The sequence below is a fragment of the Gorilla gorilla genome, chromosome 15 (assembly GCF_029281585.2).
Source record: "Gorilla gorilla gorilla isolate KB3781 chromosome 15, NHGRI_mGorGor1-v2.1_pri, whole genome shotgun sequence".
Classification (NCBI taxonomy): Eukaryota; Metazoa; Chordata; class Mammalia; order Primates; family Hominidae; genus Gorilla; species Gorilla gorilla.
In genome coordinates, this window is record NC_073239.2 from 76958101 (window position 1) to 76982506 (window position 24406).

General features: G+C 34.1%; 1 protein-coding gene and 1 long non-coding RNA gene across 4 annotated transcripts in view; one reads left to right on the forward strand and one right to left on the reverse strand.

Moving 5' to 3' along the window:
- Nucleotides 1-24406, forward strand: part of LRRC9 (leucine rich repeat containing 9) — a 142466-nt gene that overhangs the window by 85619 nt on the left and 32441 nt on the right. Inside the window, exons 24-29 of the mRNA XM_055361940.1 lie at nt 4906-5036; nt 6618-6726; nt 7367-7506; nt 10967-11103; nt 16114-16331; nt 20415-20483. Of these exons, the coding sequence (XP_055217915.1) occupies nt 4906-5036; nt 6618-6726; nt 7367-7506; nt 10967-11103; nt 16114-16331; nt 20415-20483 (804 nt within the window). The remainder of the gene's footprint in view (nt 1-4905; nt 5037-6617; nt 6727-7366; nt 7507-10966; nt 11104-16113; nt 16332-20414; nt 20484-24406) is intronic.
- LOC129526751 (uncharacterized) overlaps nt 1-24406 on the reverse strand; it is a 128779-nt gene that overhangs the window by 44299 nt on the left and 60074 nt on the right. For all 3 annotated transcript variants that reach the window (XR_010130761.1, XR_008671494.2, XR_008671495.2), the window contains one exon: nt 18525-18607. This is a non-coding gene — a long non-coding RNA (uncharacterized lncRNA). The remainder of the gene's footprint in view (nt 1-18524; nt 18608-24406) is intronic.

A 24406-nucleotide genomic window follows, 5' to 3' on the forward strand; every position in this document is an offset into this window, starting at 1 on the left:
ATAAAGGATTTCTACAAGGTTTGAGTCTATGCCAATAAAAGACACCATAACAGAATATGAATATAGGAAGAAAATCAATTTGGGGGTGTAAGATGATTAGTATTAGACATTAGTTTTATATGACAGAAGATCATCTGACTGGAGATGTCAAGCAGGCAGCTGAAATCACAGGATTAAATATGCATATGAAAATTTACTTTACATATGTTTGGACTTGGAAGTAATTTGAAGAGAGTTAACAGTTAAGACCAAAAGCATATGCAATATCGTCTAAGGAAAGAGAGTAGAGAAAGTAAAGAAATCTAAGTGAGGCTCTAATACTTTCATTTATTAAACATATGTAGAAAAAGAAGTCATGAAAAGTGGGTGCAGAGGTAGGTAGTACAGTAATATATAATGCTAGAGTGTCTGAGATATAAATAAACTTTGGAAATGGCATAGTTCAAATCCTTTATTTTATGTACGAACACAAGGAACTCTAGAGAAGTTACATGACTTCTTTCAAGTTACGTGACTCTTTAATGGTAAATCATGGGCACCTGAGCCTCATTCTCTGCCCAACACTCTCTAGACATATAATTACATTGTCTTCTTTGGAGTGGGAGTAGAAACCAAGGGAGGGCATAGACTAGGAAGACCCAAAGAACAATTTGGGTAGTTGTGTTTTAATTTTATCTTTTGTTCCTATGTACTTTTATTTGTAAAAGATTATTTTTTGCATTAAGGATACATATTCTCAATTTAGATATGAAGTTTTAACAGATTAGAAAAAAAGGGAGTTTGAGTAAAAGTAGATCAAATGACTTACCAGTTTAATCTAGATCAAGTTCAAACCATTTGTCTGAAATAGATTGTCAAACAATAGCCATTGGGCCAAATGTGACCTGCCACCTATTTTAGTAAATAAAATTTTATTGGAACACATCCATGCCTGTTTGTTTATATATAATCTGTGACTGCTTTCACACTGCAGTGGCAAAATTAAATAGCAACAGAGAAGCTATTGTTCCCAAAGGCTAAAATATTGACTGACTCTTTACAGGAAAACTGTAGAAAACATTTGTCAACCCCTGCTTTAGGAGGACATTAATCATATGTTGCTTGTATAATTATGAAAAACACAAAAGCAATGGTATTTCTAAGGCTTAATATGTTTTTATTTTTTATTTATTTATTTTTTTTACAATTTTATTTATTTATTTATTTAATTGTATTATTATTATACTTTAAGTTTTAGGGTACATGTGCACAATGTGCAGGTTTGTTACATATGTATACATGTGCCATGTTGGTATGCTGCACCCATTAACTCGTCATTTAGCATTAGGTGTATCTCCTAATGCTATCCCTCCCCCCTTCCCCAAGGCTTAATATGTTTTTAAAACTTATTTTGAGATTTTATTATTGAGGATTCAACAAGAGAAGCAGAACTAGTAAGATAGATATACATGTAGAGATATCTATGTCTATATATAGAAATATAGATATCAAGGAATATTTAATAATTGAGGGGACTGCCTAAACAAGTCTGACATCCATAGGACAGGCCATCAGGAAGGGAAGATTATGGACAGGCTGGGACTCACAGGCATAGATGAAAGCTGCTGTCCATGAGTAGATTTTCTTCAGGAAAATTCTTTCTTTCAGGAAACTTAACCTCTGCTTTTAAAGCCTTGCAATTGTTTGAATCAGGCCCATCCAGATTATTCAAGATTATCTCCTTATTGCAAGTCAACTCGCTAGGAGCTTTAATTATGTCTACAAAATTCTTTCACAGCAATACCTACATCATTGGCTAAAATAACTGGGGACTCTAGCTTCAAATATTTTGCAGCTCTGTTGTTGGTGCATACACATTTAGGACTGTTACGTCTTCTTGGTGGACTGACCGTTTTATCAGTAGGTAATGTCCTGTCTGACTCTGGTAATTTCCTTTGCTTCAAAGTTTACTTTATCTGAGATTAATGAAGCCACTCCTGCTTTCTCTTGATTAATGTTTAGGATATCTTTTTCCATTCTTTTACTTTCAACCTGCATATATTATTATATTCGAAGTGAGTTTCTTGTTGACAACATACAGTTGGATCATGTTCTTTTACCTTTTAGCTAATTTTTATCTTTTAATTGATGAATGAAGACCATTTATATTTACTATAGCCAACTGACCTGTTAGGGCTTATGTCTGCCATTTTGTTTTCTTGTTTTATATTTGTTTCCTTTGTTTATCTTTCTTCTGTTTTCTTTTTTGTGCCTTCCTGTGAGCTTCTTGAACACATTTTGAAATTCTATTTTTATTTATCCATAGTGTTTTTTAGTGTATCTCTTCATATAGTTTTTTTTTAGTGATTGTTCTAACTATTACAATGCATATACATAACTTACTATAGTCTGTTAGTGTTGACATTTTACCAGTTTGAGTAAAGTGTAGAAATGTTACTTTCCTTCCAGTCTATTTCTTCTCTCCTGTTAATATTTGACTTAAATATTTTCACCATATACATTGAGAACCAATGAGACAATATTATAGTTTTTTCACATCAACTAATCAAAGATAATTTAGAAAAATCAAGAAAAGAAGGGAAGTTTATTAATACTCTTTCCATTGTGCTTTCCTCTTTCCTGGCATTCCAAGATTCCTTTTTTTTTTTCTTTCCATTTCAAGAACTTTCTTTAGTCATTTCTTAGGGTAGTTTAACAGTTTGCTTAGTTTTCCTTCCTATGAGAATGTCTTGCTTTCTCTTTTTATTTCTGAATGATATTTTCTCTGGATATAGAATTCTGGGTTGATGTTTCTCTTTCACCACTTGAAAATGTCGTGCCACATTCCCTGGTTTCCATGGTTTCTGATTAGAAATCTGCTGTCACTTACATTGTTTTTCCTTTATAGGTAAGATTTAATTCCTCTGTCACTGTTTTCATGCCTTTTTTCTCTGTCATTAGTTTTTAGAAATTTGATTCTGATTATTATTATGTGTCCTTGCACGGATTTGGGTTTTTTTTCCTGTCTGAGGTTTGCTTAGCTTCTTACTTAGCTTCTTAGTTTATGTCTTTTGCCAGATTTGGAAGATTTTTGGTAATAACTTCTTCAAATACTTTTTCAGCCCCACATTATTTCTCTTCTTTTTCTATGAATCCAGTGATACTAATATTAAATCTTTTTTATGGTTCCACAAGTACAGGATATGCCCATCTTGGTAAAATGAGGCTCATTTATTTATGGGTCTATTTTCTCTCTTTTGTTCATACTGGGTAATGTCTATTGTTCTGTCTTCAAGTTCAGTTATTCTTTTCTCTTTTCTTTCCACTCTGCTATTGAGTCCCTATCCATTGCATTAATTTGTTTACAGTATTTTTCAATTCTAAAATTTTCATTTCATTCTTCATATCTTCTATTGCTTTGCTATCACTTATTTCTTTGCTAAGGGTTTCTGTTTTTTTCATTTGTTTCAAGTATGTCCATAATTGCTTGTTGAGCATTTTTCCTTTGACTGCTTTGAAATGCAATTAAAAATATTTGTGTCATTTCAAAGTTGGCATCCGTTGATCGTCTTTTCACATTCAAGTTGAGATGTTCTTGGTTCTTGGCATGGCATACTTTTTATTTTATTCTGGACATTTGGGGTATTATGTGGGTCTTATTTAAATCTATTTTAGCAAGCCTCCCTTGGCACTATACCAGTGAGAAGACGAGGAACAACTTTGTTGCTGTCAGGTGGGAGACAGAAGTTCAAATTCCTCCATTTGGCCTCTGTTGACAACCTGGAGGTGTGTTCTTCATTAACTGCTAGGCTAGAGTTGGAGTTCATGCTCCCCACCAGGCCTCCATTGATTTACTCTGGCTGGGAAGGAAGGAACTCCTTGTTACTATTTCCCAGAACCCTTCACTGATTCATCCTGGCTGGGAGAGACAAGAACACCTAATTGATGCTCCACAGATAACTCATTATTACTGGGTGGAAGTGGGAATCCAAACTCCCCATGTTATCTACAATAACACTTGCATGCAGGGAGTGGGGACATGTGTTACTGCTGAGGAGGGATGAAAATCCAGGTTCCCACTCAGCAGGTGGATGATGAAGAAGTGCCTTGTTACAGATGAGCACTGGTGAAAGTCTAAGCAGCCCATTCTGCTTTTACCTGTGGGCATGAAGTTGGGGCCACAGTTTATTCTGTAGGGTTTAGCAGGAGTAGGCTTGTTATTGTCTAAAGTTTTCTGCTGTGCTAGGCTTCCCCTTTCCCGATCCTTTGATTAGAGAGAGCAGGCTTTTTGTGGACTTTGTCTTGTTATTTCCTGACTGTCATTTCTGGGTTTCTAGCTTCTCTAGCACCCAGTAGAGATTATGAGGCAAAAAGAAAATCCAGGGTGTCAATCCTCAGGTCCTGAGGTACCTACCTGGTCTGCCTTCTTCTCCACATCTTTCAGTATTCTTATGTTTGGTTTTAATTTCTTTAATTAAAAAAAATTTTTAGAGACAGGATCTCACTCTGTCACCCAGACTGGAATCCAGTGGCATGATCATAGCTCACTGCAGCCTCTGAACTGTGCTCAAGACATCCTCTGGCCTCAGCCTCCCACATAGCTACAACTACAGACATGTGCCACTGTGCTTGACTAATTCTTTTTTGTTTTTTGTAGAGACAGGGTCTCACTTTGTTGCCCAGCCTCATCTTGAACTCCTGGACTCAAGCAATCCTCCCACCTTGGCCTCCCAGTGTGCTGGGATTATAGGCATTAGCCACCTTGCCCTGCCTATGTTTGTTTCATATATAATGCACAGGATTTAGCTCTACTTAGTAGGAGGAATCTGGAAAAATGAATCCACTGAATTTTTACCTAAAACCAGAGAACTATGTAATTTAGTCATCTGTAAGACAGGACATCATTTTCTAAATATCTTCATATAGGAACCACCAGAGACTGACAGTGCAAAAGATTTGTTTGGTGGTAGACTTACTTCTGACATGATTGCAGAACGACAAGGACATTCCAACTTCAAGCAAATGCAAGAACTAAATTGGACTTCATCATCCATTAGGTACAATCATTTTATTATATGCCTTTTTACATTATAATTACATTATGTAATTATTATCATTTTTCTGAAGCTTACACATTTATACAACTTATCTAAATATAATCAATAATTCATAAAATTATCTACTGTACTGAAAAGATTCATGCTAAGTAATGAGCGTTTTTTGAGATGGGGTCTTAAAAAATGGCTCACTGCAGCTTCAACCTTGCAGGCTCAATCGATCCTCCGACTATAGGCACGCGCCACCAAACATGGCTAATTTTCTTTGTATTTTTTGTGGAGACAGCATTTATGTCATGTTGCCAGGCTGCTCTCCAACCATGGGCTCAAGTGGTTCACCTGCCTCAGTCTCCCAAAGTGTTGGGATTTCAGGTGTGAGCCACTGTGCCCAGCCTAAAATTAAAAATTCCTTTGTATGGCATAAAAGACTCTTTATTATCTGTCCATTATTATCTCTTGTAGTCCTTTTCTTTACTGCCCATGATACTTCATACTTCAGAAATTCTGAAATATTCTAGTTACTGAATCTCAATCATAAGATGTTCTTTCATATTTGTTTCTCCCTTTGTTTTTCCTGTTGCACTGCCTAGAATTCTTTTCTGCTAATTTGCTCGACAAATACCTATAACTCTTCCGAATATCATCTCAAGATCTTTCTCCTCCATGCTGTCATCCTTGACTTTTTAAAATAGATTGTATTTCCCTGAAATGCCATTACATTGGTATGATAGAGATGCTAACTCTATCATAGCAATTCTCCTCTTTATTTTTATTTTTCTGGCTCCCACTTCTTGGGGGCTGAAACATTTCTTTCATCTTTCTTGTAGCCTTTCCAAACACATCCGCGGCACTTAGGAAATACTAATGGAAATATGTTAACTGAATGAATGACTTATTAGTGGGTAAAAGTATGTCATAATTGTAACTTCAAGTTTAGGATTTATTTAGAGAACTGGTTAGGGAAAGGGATGTAGTTTTATGCTCTTCTCTGTCATGGCTCAAATGAAGATATAGCTATAGACTGGGAATCAAGCATTCTGTTTAATTACCAAAATGTTCACACAGGGTGGAATGCCATAAAAGTTTCCAGAAGATACCACAGAAACTCTATTTTCAAAGACCTTACCTGCTTTTCCTTTCCTTTCCTATCCCTAACCACTTCCTGGTATTTCAGAAATGACCTACTTCAATATATATCATCTGAAGTTTATAACCTGAAAAGCTTATGATTTACAATATCAACTTCACTATGATTTCATGAACATATATGTGAATTTATAAAGAAAGTGGAAATGTCTCTTTTACAAGTTTCTTCTATAATAGTGCTATGTTTATATGGTAATAGATGTGTTTTTTTGAAAGCAACCAAATTCTATGTCACTTTCTTGCATATGTACCCAACAAAAATGTATATTCAGCCGATCATTTAACCAATTCATTTTACATTAAAGTAATTATTTTTATACTTGTCAGGTGAGACTTTTTAAATGTCTTTGGTGGCTGTATGTGAAGGAACTCACCTTTTTCTATATTTTCCTGTCCTATTAAAATAATAGCTGTATTTACTTTGTCTAAATTCAGAACAGTGGATTTGATTCCAGTCGACCAATTTAGAAATGTGTGTAATGTGAATCTACAGAACAATCATCTTACCTCATTCAGTGGATTAATCTATCTACCTAATGTGAAGGTGAGTCATTCACAAATTTTTCTTTCTTTCAAGGTTTCCAATGCAAGTTATTCTTTACTTTGGATTAAATGGTATTTCCATGTTACTAAAGTAGATAAATTATTCCTAAATTTTCTTTGGGTTTTTTTTGTTTTTTACTAAGCAAGAAAAAACTATTACCTTCCAAAGTGATTTTGGTTTGACCTCAGTTTTACGTGATTGTCACATATTTAGTAAATTTTCCTCTGTAGTCAGAGATGGGATTGAAGGCAGATATGGAAAGAAGCTTCAAGGTTCTTTAAACGGCCTTATTGCCTCCTTTATTATTTACTTGACTCAGCCATCTACTAAGGCCTTTTAAACATAGGTAAATAGCTGTCTTTTCGACTAAAAATTATTTCATCCTTGTCAGGTTTGGAGAAATCAGGAGAACAGATTGAGAAAGTTGAGGAGCTTTCTAGGGTCTCCATGTGAAGTACTGTAATTTCCCAGAATGTCAGATTAAAAACACATTGAAAACTAAATCTAGATTATTTAGGATATAAACATTTGTTGTTTTAGCACTAATATATTATTAAATTATGTGGTATATTCCAAGTTTTATCCATACAATTTTTAATAATTTCTAGGATTTCTGATTAATAAGATATTCTTTCTGTAGGTCTTATGCCTCAACTATAATCATATTGAATCAATCATGCCCAGACTAAAGCCTCAGACTCACTTAACCAGTAGACAACTACTGTACCAGAAAGTGCCTTCAAGTGGCTATGGACAGCAAGGAATTTCAAAAACAAACAGGTAGTATTCTTTATTTTTATGATTATAACTAATTTTGGCTGGGAATTTTAAAAGCAGTTAATCACATTAATGATAGCAGTAACACATTCCAGTACATAAAATTTAGCTTATTGTAATACCTATTTTATTTAATAGCTACATGCCAAAAATAAACTTCATAATAAAAAGGTACTCAAAATATTTCTCTCATTGTTTATTCTCTGCCTTCTCCATTTCAAACCTATATTGTGAATAAAGGGAAAAAACCAAAAAACAAACAAACAAAAGGCCTTGTACTGCATGTTTAATGACCTTGGGTTTCTTTTTTAAAAATTGAGGTACAATTCACATACCATAAAACTCACCCTGTATGTACAATTTAGCAATTTTTAGTTTCTTCATCATAAACATTTTTATCAACTCACAAAGGAACCCTATACACAGTAGCATGGACGTGGGCTCTTTTTTTAGCATTTGTTTTGCTTTTATTTCTAAATTATTTATCTGGTCACTTAATGACTCAGCACCAATGGAATAGATACTTTATGCAAAAAATGAGGACAAACCTTCTACCTCCTTACACATTTTTGACAGAACATATATATACATCATATATATGATATATATATTTTATAATGTGTATCTCCAAATCAGAATGCTTTCATTCCAGTTTTCCCAATAAAGAACATTCCTTGTGCTTTTTATTACCTCTGTCGAAGTATAATTTCCTTGCAACAAAATTCACCAATTTAAGTGTAAAGCTTAATGAATTTTGACAAATGTATTCAATCATAAAACCTCTACCACAATCAAAATACAAAGTATTCCCATTCCAGAAACTTCCTTTGTAATCCCTCCCCCGACACCCTGGCACCTGGCAACAACCACTAATCCGCTCTCTCGCTATAATTTTGCCTTTTTCCAGAATTTCATATAATTGGAATTATGTAGTAAGTAGTTTTTGTGCCTGGCTCCTTTTACTTAGCATAATGCTTTTGAGAGTCATTCATTTTGTTCCAAGTGTCAGTAATTTATTTCATTTTATTGCCGAATAGTATTCTATTATATGTATTATATGACAAGTTATTTATGCATTTATCATTGATGAACATTTTGGTTGTTCCTAATTTTAGGCTATTATGATTAAAGCTACTATGAACATTTCATTTATATACATACTTTTTTGGATCCTATTCATATTTGATTTTTCTAATAGTTTTATTGAAGTGGCAGTTTATGTATCATGTTTACTTATATTAAGTGTATAATTCAATAATTTTACTAAATTTATAGAGTTGTATAATCATGACTGCAATACAATTTTATAACATTTTCCATCTCACCAAAAAGATCCTTCATGTCCATTTACAGTCAACTTCCTTTCCCACCTCTAGTCCCAAACAACCTCTAATCTGTTTTCTAGAATTGTATTTTCTAGACATTGCATATAAATGGAACTACAAAATAGACGGTCTTTTGCCTCTGGCTTCTTACACTCAGCATGATGTTTTCAAGGTTCATTCACATTATGGCATGTGTTAGTAGTTCCCTCCTTTTTATTGCTGAATATATTGGCCATTTCACTGTATGGATATGACTGTATGGATATGTTACATAATGTTTATTCATCAGTTGATGGAAATTTGGATTGTTTCTATTTTTTGGCTGGTTTGACTAACACTGCTTTAAACATTTGTGTACAAGTATTTGCATGCACTCATATTTTCATTATGTTTATTTTGGGTAAACACCTATGAGTGGAATGGTTGGGTCATACAGTAACTTAACATTTAGCTATTTAAGAAACCGCTAAACTGTTTTCCAAAATGGTTGCACCATTTTTCATTATCACCAGTAGCATGTGAAGATTTTAATTCCTGCACATCTTTGCCAATGCTTGTTATTGCCCATCTTTTATAGTGTAGCCATTCTAATACATTTGAAGTGGTATCTCATTGTGGTTTTAATTTGCATTTTCCTAATGACGAATAGTGTTGAGCAGTGTTTCATATGCTTATTAATCCTTCATATATCTTCTTTGGTAAAATCTCTATTCGAATCTGAAACCTAATAAACCTAATTGTTTAATTAGGTTGCTTGGCTTTTCATTATTAAGTGTCTTTATACTGGGGGTAAGCCCTTTATTAAAAAATGATTTACAGATATTGTCTCTCAATCTGTGGCCTCTCTTTTCATTTTCTTAAATGATGTCTTTGAAGAAATTTTAATTTTGATAAAGTCTAATTTACCATCGTTTCTCTTACAGATTGCAATTTAGGTGTTATATGTAATAATTCTTTGCCTAACCTAAGGTCACAAAGATGTTCTCTTGTTTTCTTTAAAAATTAGTTTTATGTTTTCACTCTTACATCGAGTCCTATGGTCTATTTTGAGTTAATGTTTGTGTATGTTGTGAGGTAGGAGTGAGGTCTAAATCTATTTTTATATGTGGATATTCAGTTGTCTGAGCACCATTTCCTTAGAACACTCTCCTTTCCTCTATTGAATTGTTTTGGCACCTTTGCTAAAAATCAGTTAAGCATAAATGTAAGAGTTTATTTATGTACTCAGTTCTGTTCCATTGATCTGTATGTCTGTCCTTTTGTGCCAGTACTAGACTGGTTTGATTACTGTGGTTTTATAAAAAATTTTAAAATCAGTGATTTAAGCTCTCCAACTTTGTTCTTTTAAAAGATTGTTTTGAATATTCTAGATTCTTTGCATTTCTTTATAAATTTTAGGATAAGATGGTTATTCGCAGTGAGTGGGGGGGATGTCTTCTGGGCTTTTGATAGAGATTGTATTAAATGAATCTATTGATCAATTTGGGAGAATTGCCATTTTAGTAATATGGAATCTTCTAATCCATACACATAGAATATTTCTCTATTTATTTAGATCTTTGTTAATTTCTCTCAGTAATGTTTTGTAGTTCTCTGTGTACAGATTTTCCACTTTTTATTAAATTTATGCTGAAATATTTTATTCTTTTTTATACTTTGTGAAAAGAATTTTTGCTTAATTTCATTTTCAGATTATTTATTGCTGGTAGGTAGAAAATTCAGTTGATTTTTGTACATTAATCTTTTATCCTGTGACCTTGCTAAACTCCTTTATTGCTTCAAGTAGTTTTTTGGTGGATCTTTTAGGATTTTCTAAATACAGGATCATGTCATCTGAAAATAAAGACAGTTTTATTTACTCCTTTCCAATCTGGATGCATTTTTTTCTTGCCTGATTGCATTTTCTATTGCTTTTCATTGTAACACCTTATGTACTTCTTTATTCTAGACCATTCTTTTTAAAGAATAAGTATTATTATATAAAATATAAACAGACTGTATTAAGCTTAATTCTGATATATTAATAAATTTATATTTTCTTAACTTCAGTTTATAGTAAACACATACTGAACTGTCTTTTTATAATATAGCTGGTTTGAAGTTAAGTTTATGGCCTCAAACTTACCTATGTGTTTCAGAGATATAATGAGCAGTGAAAATTTGCCTCCAATAATGCACAGTTTAGAAGTTCTTCATTTGGGCTACAATGGAATTTGTAATTTGATGAAGCTACAACTTAACAGACTAAGAAATTTAAAATTCCTCTTTCTACAGGGTGAGTAGAAATACTGTTACTGTATAAGTCTTTATTTTTAAAAACTGATTTTATCATCATTCTCTTTTGATAAGCAAATATAAGCATCAGTATTTACTCAAACATTCATAGACAAAAATATTTTAATAATCACAAATCGATTTTTCTTGGTTACTTACATATTTTTAGAAACCATTTTTAAAGGTCAATGCAGTATTCTTAGAATATATATAGTATTACATCATAATTTACTTGTATATCGTATTCAACTTAAAAAACAATAAAAAAAACAGTGGATAATTCACAAGTATTTATTAAACCCAGAATTGTGGTAAGTACTATGAAATATATGGAAGTACTATGTTATTATAATTATGTATCATTGAAATCCTTGATCTAAGTAGCTTAAGATCTATCTGTGGAGATGTACTGGGACAAAGATGAAGTTCAGACTATGTATTACTAACTTAAGTGCAATAGAAGTTCAGAGAATAGAGAAATTAAAAGATTAGATCGTCGGCATGTATAGAACTCTTTAAAGGAGTGATAGAATCTAGACTGAAGGTGAGCATTACTGAGTGCTTTGCAAGCAGGGGGAGGAGGAAAAGAGTCACAGGACATGACTGTGGTGTCTATGGGCCAAGACTTGAAAAGGGAACAACCTGATGAGAACAAAGAATATGCACTTTTCTAAGAGAGTTATAAATCCTCTAAACATGATTAATTTGATAAATAATCCTCATTTCAACATATGAGATCATTTTATTTAGTTTTTGTTTAAATAAGCCTCATTACTTTACAGTAATTTTTTTTATTATACTTCAAGTTCTGGGATACATGTGCAGAATGTGCAGGTTTGTTACATAGGTATACATGTGCCATGGTGGTTTGCTGCACCCAACAACCCATCATCTACATTAGGTATTTCTCCTAATGCTTTCCCTTCCCTTGTCCCCCTACTCCCTGACAGGCCGCAGTGTGTGATGTTCCCCTCCCTGTGTCCATGTGCTCTCACTGTTCAACTCCCACTTATGAGTGAGAACATGCAGTGTTTGGTTTTCTGTTCCTGTGTTAGTTTGCTGAGAATGATGGTTTCCAGCTTCATCCATGTCGCCACAAAGGACATGAACTCATTCTTTTTTATGGCTGCATAGTATTCCATGGTGTATATGTGCCACATTTTCTTTATCCAGTCTAACATGGATGGGCATTTAGGTTGGTTCCAAGTCTTTGCTATTGTGAATAGTGCTGCAATAAACATATGTGTGCATGTGTCTCTATAGCAGAATGATTTATAATCCTTTGGGTATATACCCAGTAATGGGGTTGCTGGGTCAAACGGTATTTCTGGTTCTAGATCCTTGAGGAATTGCCACACTGTCTTCCACAATGTTGGAATTAATTTACACTCCCACCAACAATTAGTAACTTTTAAATTTTGTGGAATAGTGAAAAATTGAGGTTGAAAATATAGAGCCAGGACCAAAGTACGGAAAGCCAAGCAGAGAAATTTGTACAGGATGTAGTCAACAATAGATAGGAGCTTGAAACTTTTAGAAAAGTAGCATGAGAAAAACACAGGGCTTGGGACATTAGTCTAACAATAATTTTTAATGGCATAGGAGAAAGGCAGGTATATCCATCAGTGGGACATGTGGGGAGACATTGAGGTAGTTGATCTGAGTATGGTAACTTCTCAAAGACAGGCCTTTCTAGACCATATTTTTAAAAATTTGAATGCATCTATCAAAAGCACTTGTGATTTGGATCAAGAACCTGGAGACTTGGCCTTAAAAACAAGAAATTCAGCACAATGACAGATATTTTTTTTAAAAAATAATTATTTTAGATTCAAGAGGTACATGTGTATGTTTGTTAACATGGTATTATGTACTAGTGGGAATTGGGCTGCTAGTGTACCCATTGCCCAAATAATGAATATAGTATCCAATAGGTAATTTTTCAACCCTCACCCCCCTCCCATTCTTCCCCTTTTTGCGGTGTACTTATTGTTGGAGCGTACTTACTGTGTACTTATTGCTTAGCTCCCACGTGTAGGTAAGAACATGCAGTATTTGATTTTCTGTTTCTGAGTTAGTTCACTGAGGATAATGGCCTCCAGCTCCATCCAGGCTGCGGTAGAGGGCATGATTTCATTCTTTTTTATGGCTGTGACAGATTGATTTTTGTTTTTGTGTTTTTTTGGTTGGTTTTTTGTTTTTGGTTTTTTAAATTTTTTATTTTATTATTTATTATTTTTTGAGAAAAGGTCTCTCTGTATCACCCAGGCTGGAGTGCATTGGCACAATCATAGCTCACTGCAGCCTCAACCTCCGGAGCCCAAGTGATCCTCCCACCTCAGCTTCCTGAGTAGCTGGGACTATAGGCTTGTGCCACCATGCCTGGCTAATTTTTTAATTTTTCTTTCTTTTTTTTTTTTTTGATATGGGGTCTCAATTTGTTACCCAGGCTGGTCTCAGACTCCTGGCCTTAAGAGATCCTTTCACCTCAGCCTCCCAAAATGGTGGGATTACAGGCGTGAGCCACCACTCCCTGCCCAGATATTTTAAAAGATACACTGACATACAAAAAAGCAGACCACCTAACCCTGGAAGGTCTATTTCAATCTAATAATGTAATGGAGGAGTATGTTCTGATGCCATGGCGAGCATGGCAAATTAGAGTAGTGCAGCCTTATTCAGGAAGTGAGGCAGTTTACTCTGACAATAACAGCTGCCATTTATGGAGTCACTAGGCAAGGTGTTTGTCTACATAGATTGTCATATTTAATCTTCACAGCAACTCTACATGGTAAGGACTGTTACATATATTTTACAAAAAAAAAAAAGAAAGTGACATTCAGTGTGGTTTAATAATTTGCCAAGTTTGCACCAGTGTGTGTTATGGTACAAAGTCAAACCTAGATCTATCTACCTCCAAAGCACATGCAGTTTCTATCCAGCTTGAATGGTATAATAAGGGCATGACTAGAGTGCTGGCAGTGGGAGTGGTAAGAGGTGAATCCAAAAGGCAGTTTAAAAGGAATAAATATTAGGACTTAGTGGCTAATTAGATGTAAAATAAAGAGAAAAACTGTCCCAGATGTTTTTATAATTTCATTGGGAGATTGGGCAAGAGGAGGTACTAAAGCTAAAGTCATTGGGAAATGTTGCTCATTTGGGAGTAGAGAAAGATCAGCTTGTGTTGTAACAATTTTGATGCACTAAAAATAGAAACTTTTTCTAGCAATAGTACTGGACCACAAGTCAGGACTAGAGATACATTATTTTAGAATGATCACAATGGAAGTGACAGGTGAAGTCATAAATGTATGTGCTTACTTAAAAGTAAGCACACAGAAAGATGAATGAAAGGCTGAAAAGAGCTTTGAAGACATTCTACCCCTTTCTCTATATCCTTGTCAGCATTTATGATTGCCTGTCTTTTGGATAAAAGCCATTTTTACTGGGATGAGATGATATCTCATTTGTATTTCCCTTATGATTAGTAATGCTGAGCATTTTTCCATATACCTGTTGACCATTTGTATTTCTTCTTTTGAGAAATGTCTATGCAGATCTTTTTCCTGTTGAGTTGTTTGGGCTCCTTATATATTCTGGTTATTAATCCCTTGTCAGATGGGTAGTTTACAAATAATTTCTCCCATTCTGTAAGCTATCTCTTCACTTCGTTGATTGTTTCCTTTGCTGTTCAGGAGCTTTTTAGCTTGATGCAATCCCATTTGTCCATTTTTGCTTTGGTTGCCTGTGCTTTTGAGGTATTACACAAGAAATCTTTGTCAAGTCCATTTTGATTTTATTTTTGTATATGATGAGAGATAGGGGTCAAGTTTCATTCTGCATATGGATATCCAGTTTTCCACCCACCATTTATTGAAGAGACTGTCTTTTCCCCAATGTGTGTTCTTAGCACCTTTGTTAAAAATGAGTTGACTGTAAATGTGTGGATTTATTTCTGGGTTCTCTATTCTGTTCCCTTGGTCTATGTGTCTGTCTTTATGCCAGTTCTTAAGAGGACACTAGCCATATTAAATTAATGCTCATCCCAATGACCTCATGTAACCTTAATTATCTTTTTAAAGACCCTGTCTCCAAATACAGTCACATTTTGAGGTACTGGAGGTTAGGATTTTGACATATGAATTGGAGGGGGACACAATTCAGCACATAATAATCAAGGAGAATGAATATTGACTGAAATGTAGTATGGCATACTAGAAAGATAATTGAGCTTAAAATGTAAAAGGTCTAAGTTAGGCCTGATATTGCCATTTTTATGTCTTTGAGAAAGCCACTTAATTTCTCTGACCCTCAATTTTCTGATTAGAAAAAAGAGATAAAATATTTCCCCTGTAGTATTTTGAGACTCTAATAGAAAATACTGTACATATAAAAGCATTTTGTAAATTGGAGAGTCTTCATATAAGTTATCATTAATATTTATATAGCTATTGATAGCTACAATAGAGAGAAATCATAGGTTTATAAATTAGGTTTAGAGTTTTGAAGAATTAAATGAACTTTGATGTGTTTAATATGATTGCAGTGCAAAAATATGAGAAAGAACAGCATAATTAATGTGTATTCTTCTAACATAATACAACAAATTAGTCTATTTTAAGAAATAATTAAATATACTATTGTAATATCTATTAGAGTACTAATATACTCAGGAAGCATATCTTCTGCAGCAGTTTTCTATATCTACTTTTGTCAATACCAACTATTTTAACACTTAATTACCGAACAGACATATTAGATCAATTCAGTACATTCTGTACATCACATCCTGATCTTTCAAATTCACAAATGAGAAATTTTAGCAAATATTATTTTATGATGATGCTACCTTCCTGTAAATTACATTTCAATTTCTCTTTGGAAATAAGTTTCTTGAATCCTTTACTTCTTTTGACAAATCATCTGATTAAAAAATATTTAAATGTAACTAGATATCCTTTACTTCAGGAAGTTTGGGCTCACTTGATTATCATGACTTATCTCTTTTTAGGTAATGAAATCAGCCAAGTTGAAGGGCTTGACAACTTAGTAGTCCTTCAGGAATTGGTAGTGGACCATAACCGCATCCGATCATTTAATGACAGTGCTTTTGCCAAACCAAGTTCTTTATTGGCACTTCACTTGGAGGAAAACAGACTACGAGAACTGGGCAAATTACAATCTTTGGTAAAACTAGAGAAACTCTTCCTAGGATACAATAAAATCCAGGTAACATTATTATTTTTTTATTATGGGATTTACAAGCTTTAGTTTCTCTGAGTTCTGAGCATAAAGCTTCCAAACACACCAATGAAAATGTTGCTAGTATATTATTTATCACTTATATACCATCTATATTTCAAGTCATAGAAATAAGTCTGTGATGCAGAAATATCCACCCTACTTCTAGACTTCAGAACTGGACAAAGCAACATGCACAAGCTCATTAACAAAGATTAATTCTACGTGTTCTAAAGCTCTTCTCATCAGTCCTCTCTGAGAGTTCTCATTTGTTCCTTGACTGCTCTTGGTCCAAGTTGTTTCTGAATCTCGATTCCGGACTTCCTTTGGCCCCTTAAACTTGTCATATGTACTTGTTCTACCCGGCATTTGAATCAACTCCTGATAATGGACTTTGACTTGGCTTAATATTTTATCTCTCCCCACTCAAGGCTTCCTTAGATAGGATCCTGGCTTAGTTTTACCTGCTCAGAATTTAACCTGTTACTTTTAGGTCACTGCCCCAACTGAACTGCTCAGACTCTCTCCTGAGATAGCATACAGATAAGAGTTGAAGACATAACCTTATACAGCCCTCACATTTCTCTTAGCATTTCTGTGGTGGTCTGTTAGCTCTCCTTTTACCAACTTTTCTACTTCTGCCAATACCTCTAAGATAGCCTCAAAGACAGACTGAACTCTGGACTACCCGCCAAGGGCAGAGACCAAGTCTATCTTGTCCACATTTCTATCAGTATATAGCATAGTACCCGGTACATAATAGGTACTCCATAAATGTTTGTTTGTGGCTCTGCTTGCTATAGAGTTCAGGAAGCCTTTTCTGGGGGAGATTTTTTTAAAGCCCTGGACAATGTTAGAAGGAAATCATGAGCCATGCTCCTTTCTACAAAGCAATTAGGGAATGTACATACAGATAAAAATAGTATACAACTAATTTATACAGATTCAAACATTCATCTGAGAAAAGCCTGCCAAAACTGGGGATGATTCTTCCTAAGATTTATCCAGAAGAAATCTAAATTAGGAAAATTGCCCTTCTATGGAGATCTTTCCAGTGACAGCAACTGAACTGCAAAAAAGACTGTCAAATCAGACTTAACACTCATCAGAGATCTTACCTGGTATCAAGCTTTATAAATAATTTCAAGGACACACAGGGCCCAGGACATGCCTAGTGCCTTCTCAGGCCCTTCCTTCCCACATCACACACACCATCGAGCTTAGAATAAAATGTGAGGTCTTCAAGTGAGATTCCATGAGGTGATCTTATATAGTAGGGGAGTGTTTCATTTATGAAACATCCCCATTTTAAAGTTGAAATTATGTGACATTTTATAGGGATCCATGCCTTATAATTCTATAGATTCTAGGTTTATTTATTATAGGCAGTCCTTAATCAAGAAGATCTGCTAAGAGAATATCATAAATGAGGACCTTCTTCCTAGCAAGTATCATTGCTTTATTTGACAGGATGTCCAGTTACCAGATTAGACCTGGTAATCTGCTTTTCCACAAGAGTGTCCCTGCCCCACCTCTCTACTCCTCTATCCCTCTTAAGCAAATGAATGGATAGAGATCAGCTGGTATAACAACCATACTTAGTCAAGCTTATTTATTTTCAAAATCTAATATAGCTAAATGACAACTTATATATCATGAGAGAGTCTATGTATCATTGAATGAAGAAGTCAGCATTATTGATTATTTAATGACCAGCTCTTCTTTATTTTTATCCTTGAAATGGTATTTTCCATTGAATTTAGATTGATCATTTTGCCATTAAGCTTATTCTAACCATTAATATTATAGTACCTTAATGTGACCATACATTTAGCTGAGAAAAAAATGAACTCAGAGGAATAGGAAGGTTATGTTGGAAATTCTGTTGAATTCTACTGAAAACATATTGTCTTCAAACTTCTGAACTCTCACTTCAAATTTGATTTTTGAGAGAGATTCTATCTGTAGATTCATACCAACATGGGCAGGCTGATACCAGCATTAATTTCAACAAAGGGACAATCACATTGCAAACTTTGGGTTGATAAAGATTGATAGAAGGGAGAAAGCCTAGAAAAATTAACAAAGGAACAATATTTCACGTGAAGGTATATGCAGCCCCTCTTTGACCTACTTTAACATCCTTCAGAAGCTATATCCTTGATAAAATATAATACATACCCTTGATTCTGGTGTGATGTTTTTTACTTAACCATCATGTCCAATAATGTAGATTTAGCAAATTGTTGTCTATCGTCTTGCTTCTAAAGGAAGAATCACAGAAACACAATTGAAAGATTCATTATTTAATTCACCTTGATAGTCCTGTTTGATCCCTGTGTGTAAATGATTCCCCTACCTGGCATCCAGCTACTCTGTCTACTTTTAAACATATAATTAATCACCTGAAGCTGAAAATAACCCCAAGAATAGTCTATTGCTATTTCCTGTCCTCAGCGAAGGCCCCAATCCAGGCACAATTATTATTATAACTGCTTTAGGTACTTATGCTGACATTGTAACAACCATTGGTATCCTGGTTAATGCTTAACAATTGGCTCTCCAAGAGGAAAAAAATCCCTAATTAGTAACATTTGCCAATTTCTGTGGTATAATTTCTTCTGTCATAGCCAATTTCAGGCTAACACACCATCTCACAAAATTCCTAAAAATTTACCAGTTGACTTTTTGTGAGCCAGTAGCAGCACACTACTGTAAAAAAAATGCTGCATATTAAAAATGGGAAGCCATCAGCCCTCTCCCCACAATTATGGACATATTAGTTTCCCTGATGTCTCTTTAGTTTATGCCATCATTATCTTCTACAGATTTAATAGTCTATTTCCCATATTAACATTTTCTGTGAAAAACAGACATTTTGATTAGGAATATTTCACTAATGACTACTGTTGTGTTCGGTTTAATTTGAGAAAATAATGTAAGACTTTTCGCATGTCCATGATTACCGATCAGGCTTTGGTTCCACAGATAGAAACTGTTTGTGGGTAAAAATGCACAATATCTCTATAGATTTACAGATTTTTCAAAGCCCTCATTTATGATACTTCCAAAATTAAAATAGTAAAGATCAGTCATTTTAAAAATCAAATTCACTTCCACATGATCTAAAATAGGTCTAAATATTTTTACAGTTACTAGAAGAATTTGCTATATGTCCACTTGTAATTCCACAAAGGAATACAGGCATGTCAATAACTTTGTTGTGTTATATGAACTAGCAACAACCTTAGGCTGAGCTTGTTGGCTAAAGTTTGTCAGAAATAGCATTTTAGAAATAATTTTGCAAAAACTAAAATGTATTTGCAAACTTTCACCAATGTTAAATGGAAGCTAATAAATAATGCTATGCAATAGAGAAGGTAAATTATTTAACATGAGAAATAGTTTTTCAGCTATATATATTCCCAGCAAGTATATCAAGATGCAATCCACTCAATATTACACATTCCTTTATGGTTAAGGTTGTGTTTAATTATGTACCTTTAAAATTTTTAGATTCGATTCAGCTTTTCCATACTTTCTGGTCAATATGCTGGAGGAATTAACCAAATGTAATCTGAGTCCTAGAATAAATCATAATTCTGAGAAAAAAATTTGGTCTTTTCTTGCAAGTGCTGCTATATAGCCAATTTTCCATGTTAGGCTGTTATCTTTGCCAGTCATGTATTTGAAATCTACAGTACACAGCTCTGCCTTTATTCAAGAATACATGTGCTGGAGGAATGTGCTGGAGGAATTAACCAAATATAATCTGAGTCCTAGAATAAATCATAATTCTGAGAAAAAAATTTGGTCTTTTCTTGCAAGTGCTGCTATATAGCCAATTTTCCATGTTAGGCTGTTATCTTTGCCAGTCATGTATTTGAAATCTACAGTACACAGCTCTGCCTTTATTCAAGAATACAGAATACTGTCACTCAAGCTCACTTCAGAGAATTCAATCATGAGCTAGCTGCAAACTAACACTTACATATAATTACTTCAAATTAGTCTATATTTTAAGATGTTGAGTCTAACCAAATAATAACTTACTGATTAACTTTTGAATAGGATATCACAGAACTGGAAAAACTTGACGTTATCTCTACTCTCAGGGAGCTTACAGTGTATGGCAATCCAGTGAGTATGTTACCATTCTAATTTATTAGTTAATTTACTGGTAGTTTTATAAAATTTATTTTTATATGGTATTAGAAAGGGATTTAATTTTATGTTTCTGTATGCATAGCCAGTTATCCCAGCCCAAATTTATTGACTTCTTCCAACTAATTACATTGCAAACTGTTATTGTCATGTATAAATAAGAAGGTCTGTTTCAGGTTTCAACATTGTATTCCTTGGCCTATTTTTCTATCCCTGTGCCAATATTATATAGTGTTAATTAATTAATGTTTTGTAGTAAGCCTTGATGTCTGGTAGAATAAGCACCTCTAATTCTTCCTCTTTCACCTCCTTCTCTTTCTCATTATTTCTTTCTCTTTCTTCACTGCCTTGGCTATTCTCGGCCCTTTACACTTTTCTATAAATTTTAGGAACTAACTCCTCAAGTTACATGAGAATCTTGTTGATATTTTAATTGGAATGACATTCAATTTATAAATTAGTTTGGGGAGACATTTGCAACCTTTCCTGTTGGAATCTTTGAGGGGACCCAATAAGTAGCACCCTTGTTCACCCAATTTCTAAACAGATTGAGAAATATGACAATGGAGAGGCAAAAATATCAGCTTAGCTTAGTGAGAAGTCAAAGGAGCATGTTATCAGACCTCAGAAATAGTCAATCATGATCACCCAGATATAGAAAATACTACACTGAGCTTTTTCAGCACAGGAGGAGAGCTTCTCTTGGAGAGCAAAACACATTCTTCCAGAACACTTTCTTCCCAAGAAGGGAGTTAAATCACTCCACTTCCCCTAGTAAAGAGGAAGTGAAGGGGTTGAGAAAACCCAGGAGGGCCACATCATAGAGCTACTTCCACCAAGAAGGAAATAGCAATAAACAGTATCCCCTAATATTTATAGTATTCAACCTTCGCATTCATAAACATATATATCACTCCATTTATTTCATGTCTTTGAATAAATATTTGTAATTTTCTCCATAAAGATTTTAATCATCTTTGGTTAGATTTATTGTTGTTTTAATTGCTTTTTAAAATAGTGTCTTTTTTATATTTTCCTAATTGTTTGTTGCTGGAGTGTATACATTCTGATTTTTGTATATTGCTTTTCGTCTAGGAATCTTGCTGAACCCTCTTTTTAATTCTAATGGTTTGTAAATTTTTTTGGATTTTCTCTATAGACTATTATCTGCAAATATGACTATCATTTCTTTCCACTTCTCATATTTTTAATTTCCTTTGCTTCTCTTAGTGTGCTATCTAGGACCCCTAGTACAGTGTTGAATTAGAAGTACTTATAGTAAGTTACTAATTTCAAAAGAATGCTTTAAAGTTGTCACTACTTAATATGATGTTTTCAGTAGGTTATGGGAAGATAACCTACAAAAGTTTAAGGAAATTCCTTTCTAGCTCCAGTTTCCTACTGGTTTTGTCTTGAATGGGCATTGCCTTTTCAGTAATTGGTAATATAGTTTTTCTCTTTAATCTGTTAATATGGTAAATTACATTAATAGACTAGTGTTAAACCATCTTGAAATTCCTGGGATGAATACTTCTTGGTCATGTTTTATATTTTATTGGATTCAATTTGCTAATATTTTATGTAGCATATCTGTATCCATGGAAATAAGTAAAATTATCCTGTAATTTTATCTTCTTTTAGTATTCTTTTCAACTCTCTCAAAGTTTTACTTGCTTCATAAAATAATTTGGGAGCATTCCCTCTTTCTCCAATCTATGGAGTTTTGATACTCAATGTCTCATATTCTTCTGGAAGGATAATTAAACCTTATCTCTAGAACTCTGGGCTTAATATTTTTTGAGGTTATATTTTAAACTACTTAAATTCTTTAATGGCTATAAAGCTAGTCACATTTGTATTTCTTAAAAAGTTATTCTGAGAAGTTGTATTATCTAGAAAATTGGCCTTTTTATGTAATTTTTTTCTTTTCTTTTTTTTTTTTTTTTTGAGACAGAGTCTCTCTCTGTCACCCAAGATGGAGTGCAGTGGCACGATCTCAGCTCACTGCAGCCTCTGCCTCCTGGGTTCAAGCAATTCCTCAGTCTCCCGAGTAGCTGAGACTACAGACGCGTGCCTCCATGCCTGGCTAATTTTTTGTATTTTTAGTAGAGACAGAGTTTCACCATGTTGGCCAGGATGGTCTTAATCTCCTGACCTCATGATCCACCTCCCAAAGTGCTGGGATTACAGGCGTGAGCCACCGTGCTTGGCCTGTAAATTTTTAATGTATTGCTGTCATAGTACTTTCATGAATTGTTTTTCATTTATTTTAAAAAATTTGTATTGATGTAAAACATACATATACAATTTACCATCTTTACATTTTTAAATGTCCAGTTTAGTGGAAATAAATATATTTATATTCTTTATTATTCCTTTCATTCCCATCTCTCATCCCCGCTCCCCATCCCAGACTCTGGTAACCACCAATCTAGTCTTTGTCTTCATGAGATCCACTTTTTTAGCTCCGACATATGAGTGAGGACATGTGATATTTGTCTTTCTGTGCCTGGCTTATTTTACTTAACATAATGGTTTCCAATTCCATCCATATTGCTGCAAATAACAGGATTTCATTCTTTTTATGGCTGAATAATATTCCATTGTGTAGCTATACCATATCTTCTTTATCCATTCATCCGCTGATGGGCACTTAGGTTGATTCCATATTTTGGCTATTATGAATAATGCTGCAATAAACATAGGAGTGCAGGTATCTCTTTGATGTATTGATTTCCTTCCTTTTAGATACATACCCAGTAGTGGAATGGCTGGATCACATGGAAGTTCTATTGTTAGTTTTTTAAGGAACCTCCATACTGTTTACCATAATGGTAATTTACATTCCCACCAACAGTGTACACAGGTTCCCCTTTCTCCACATCCTTACCAGCATCTGTTACTGCCTGTATTTTTGATTTAACCCATTTTAACTGGGGTAAAATGATACCACATTGTGGTTTGGTTTGCATTTCTCTGATTATTAGTGACTTTGAGCATTTTTTTTTTTGTAAACCTGTTGGCCATTTGTATGTCTTCTTTTGGTAAATGTCTTTTCAGATCTTTTGCCAGTTTTAAAATTTGATTATTTATTTATTTTTTGCTGTTAAGTTGTTTGAGCTCTTATGTGTTCTGATTATTAATCCCTTGTCAGATGGATTGATTGCAAATATTTTCTCCCATTCTGGGGTTGTAGCTTTTCTTTGTTGATTATTTACTTTGCTGTACGGAAGCTTTTCAGCTTGATGTAATCCCATTTATCCATTTTTGCTTTGGTTGCCTGTGCTTTTGATGTCTTACATAATATTTGCCCAAATCAATGTCTTGGAGGATTTCACCAATGCTTTCTTCTAGTAGTTTCATAGTTTCAGGTCTTAGATTCAAGTCTTCAATCCATTTTGATTTTGTATATAGTGAGAGACAGAAGTCAATTTTCATTCTCCTATACAGAGTTATCCACTTTTCCCAGAACTATTTATTAACAAGACTATCATTTTCTTATTGTAAGTTCTTGGTGCTTTTGTCAAAGATGAATTGACTGTAAATGCATGGATTTCTATCTGGGTTATCTATTCTGTCACATTGGTCTATGTGTCTGTTTTTAATGCCAGCTCCATGGCGTTTTGGTTACTATAGCTTTGTAATAAAATTTGAAGTCACATCGTGTGATGTCTCCAGCTTTGTTCTTTCTGCTCAGGATTGCTTTGGCTATTCGGGAACATTTTAGGATTTGTTTTTTTATTTCTGTGAAGAATGTTTTAGGTATATTGATAGGGATTGCATTGAATATGTAAATTGCTCTGGGTAGTATTGTCATTTTTTTTAACAACAGATATTTATTTCTCACAGTTCTGGAGGCTGAAAGTACAAGATCAAAATGCCAACTGATTCAGTTCCTG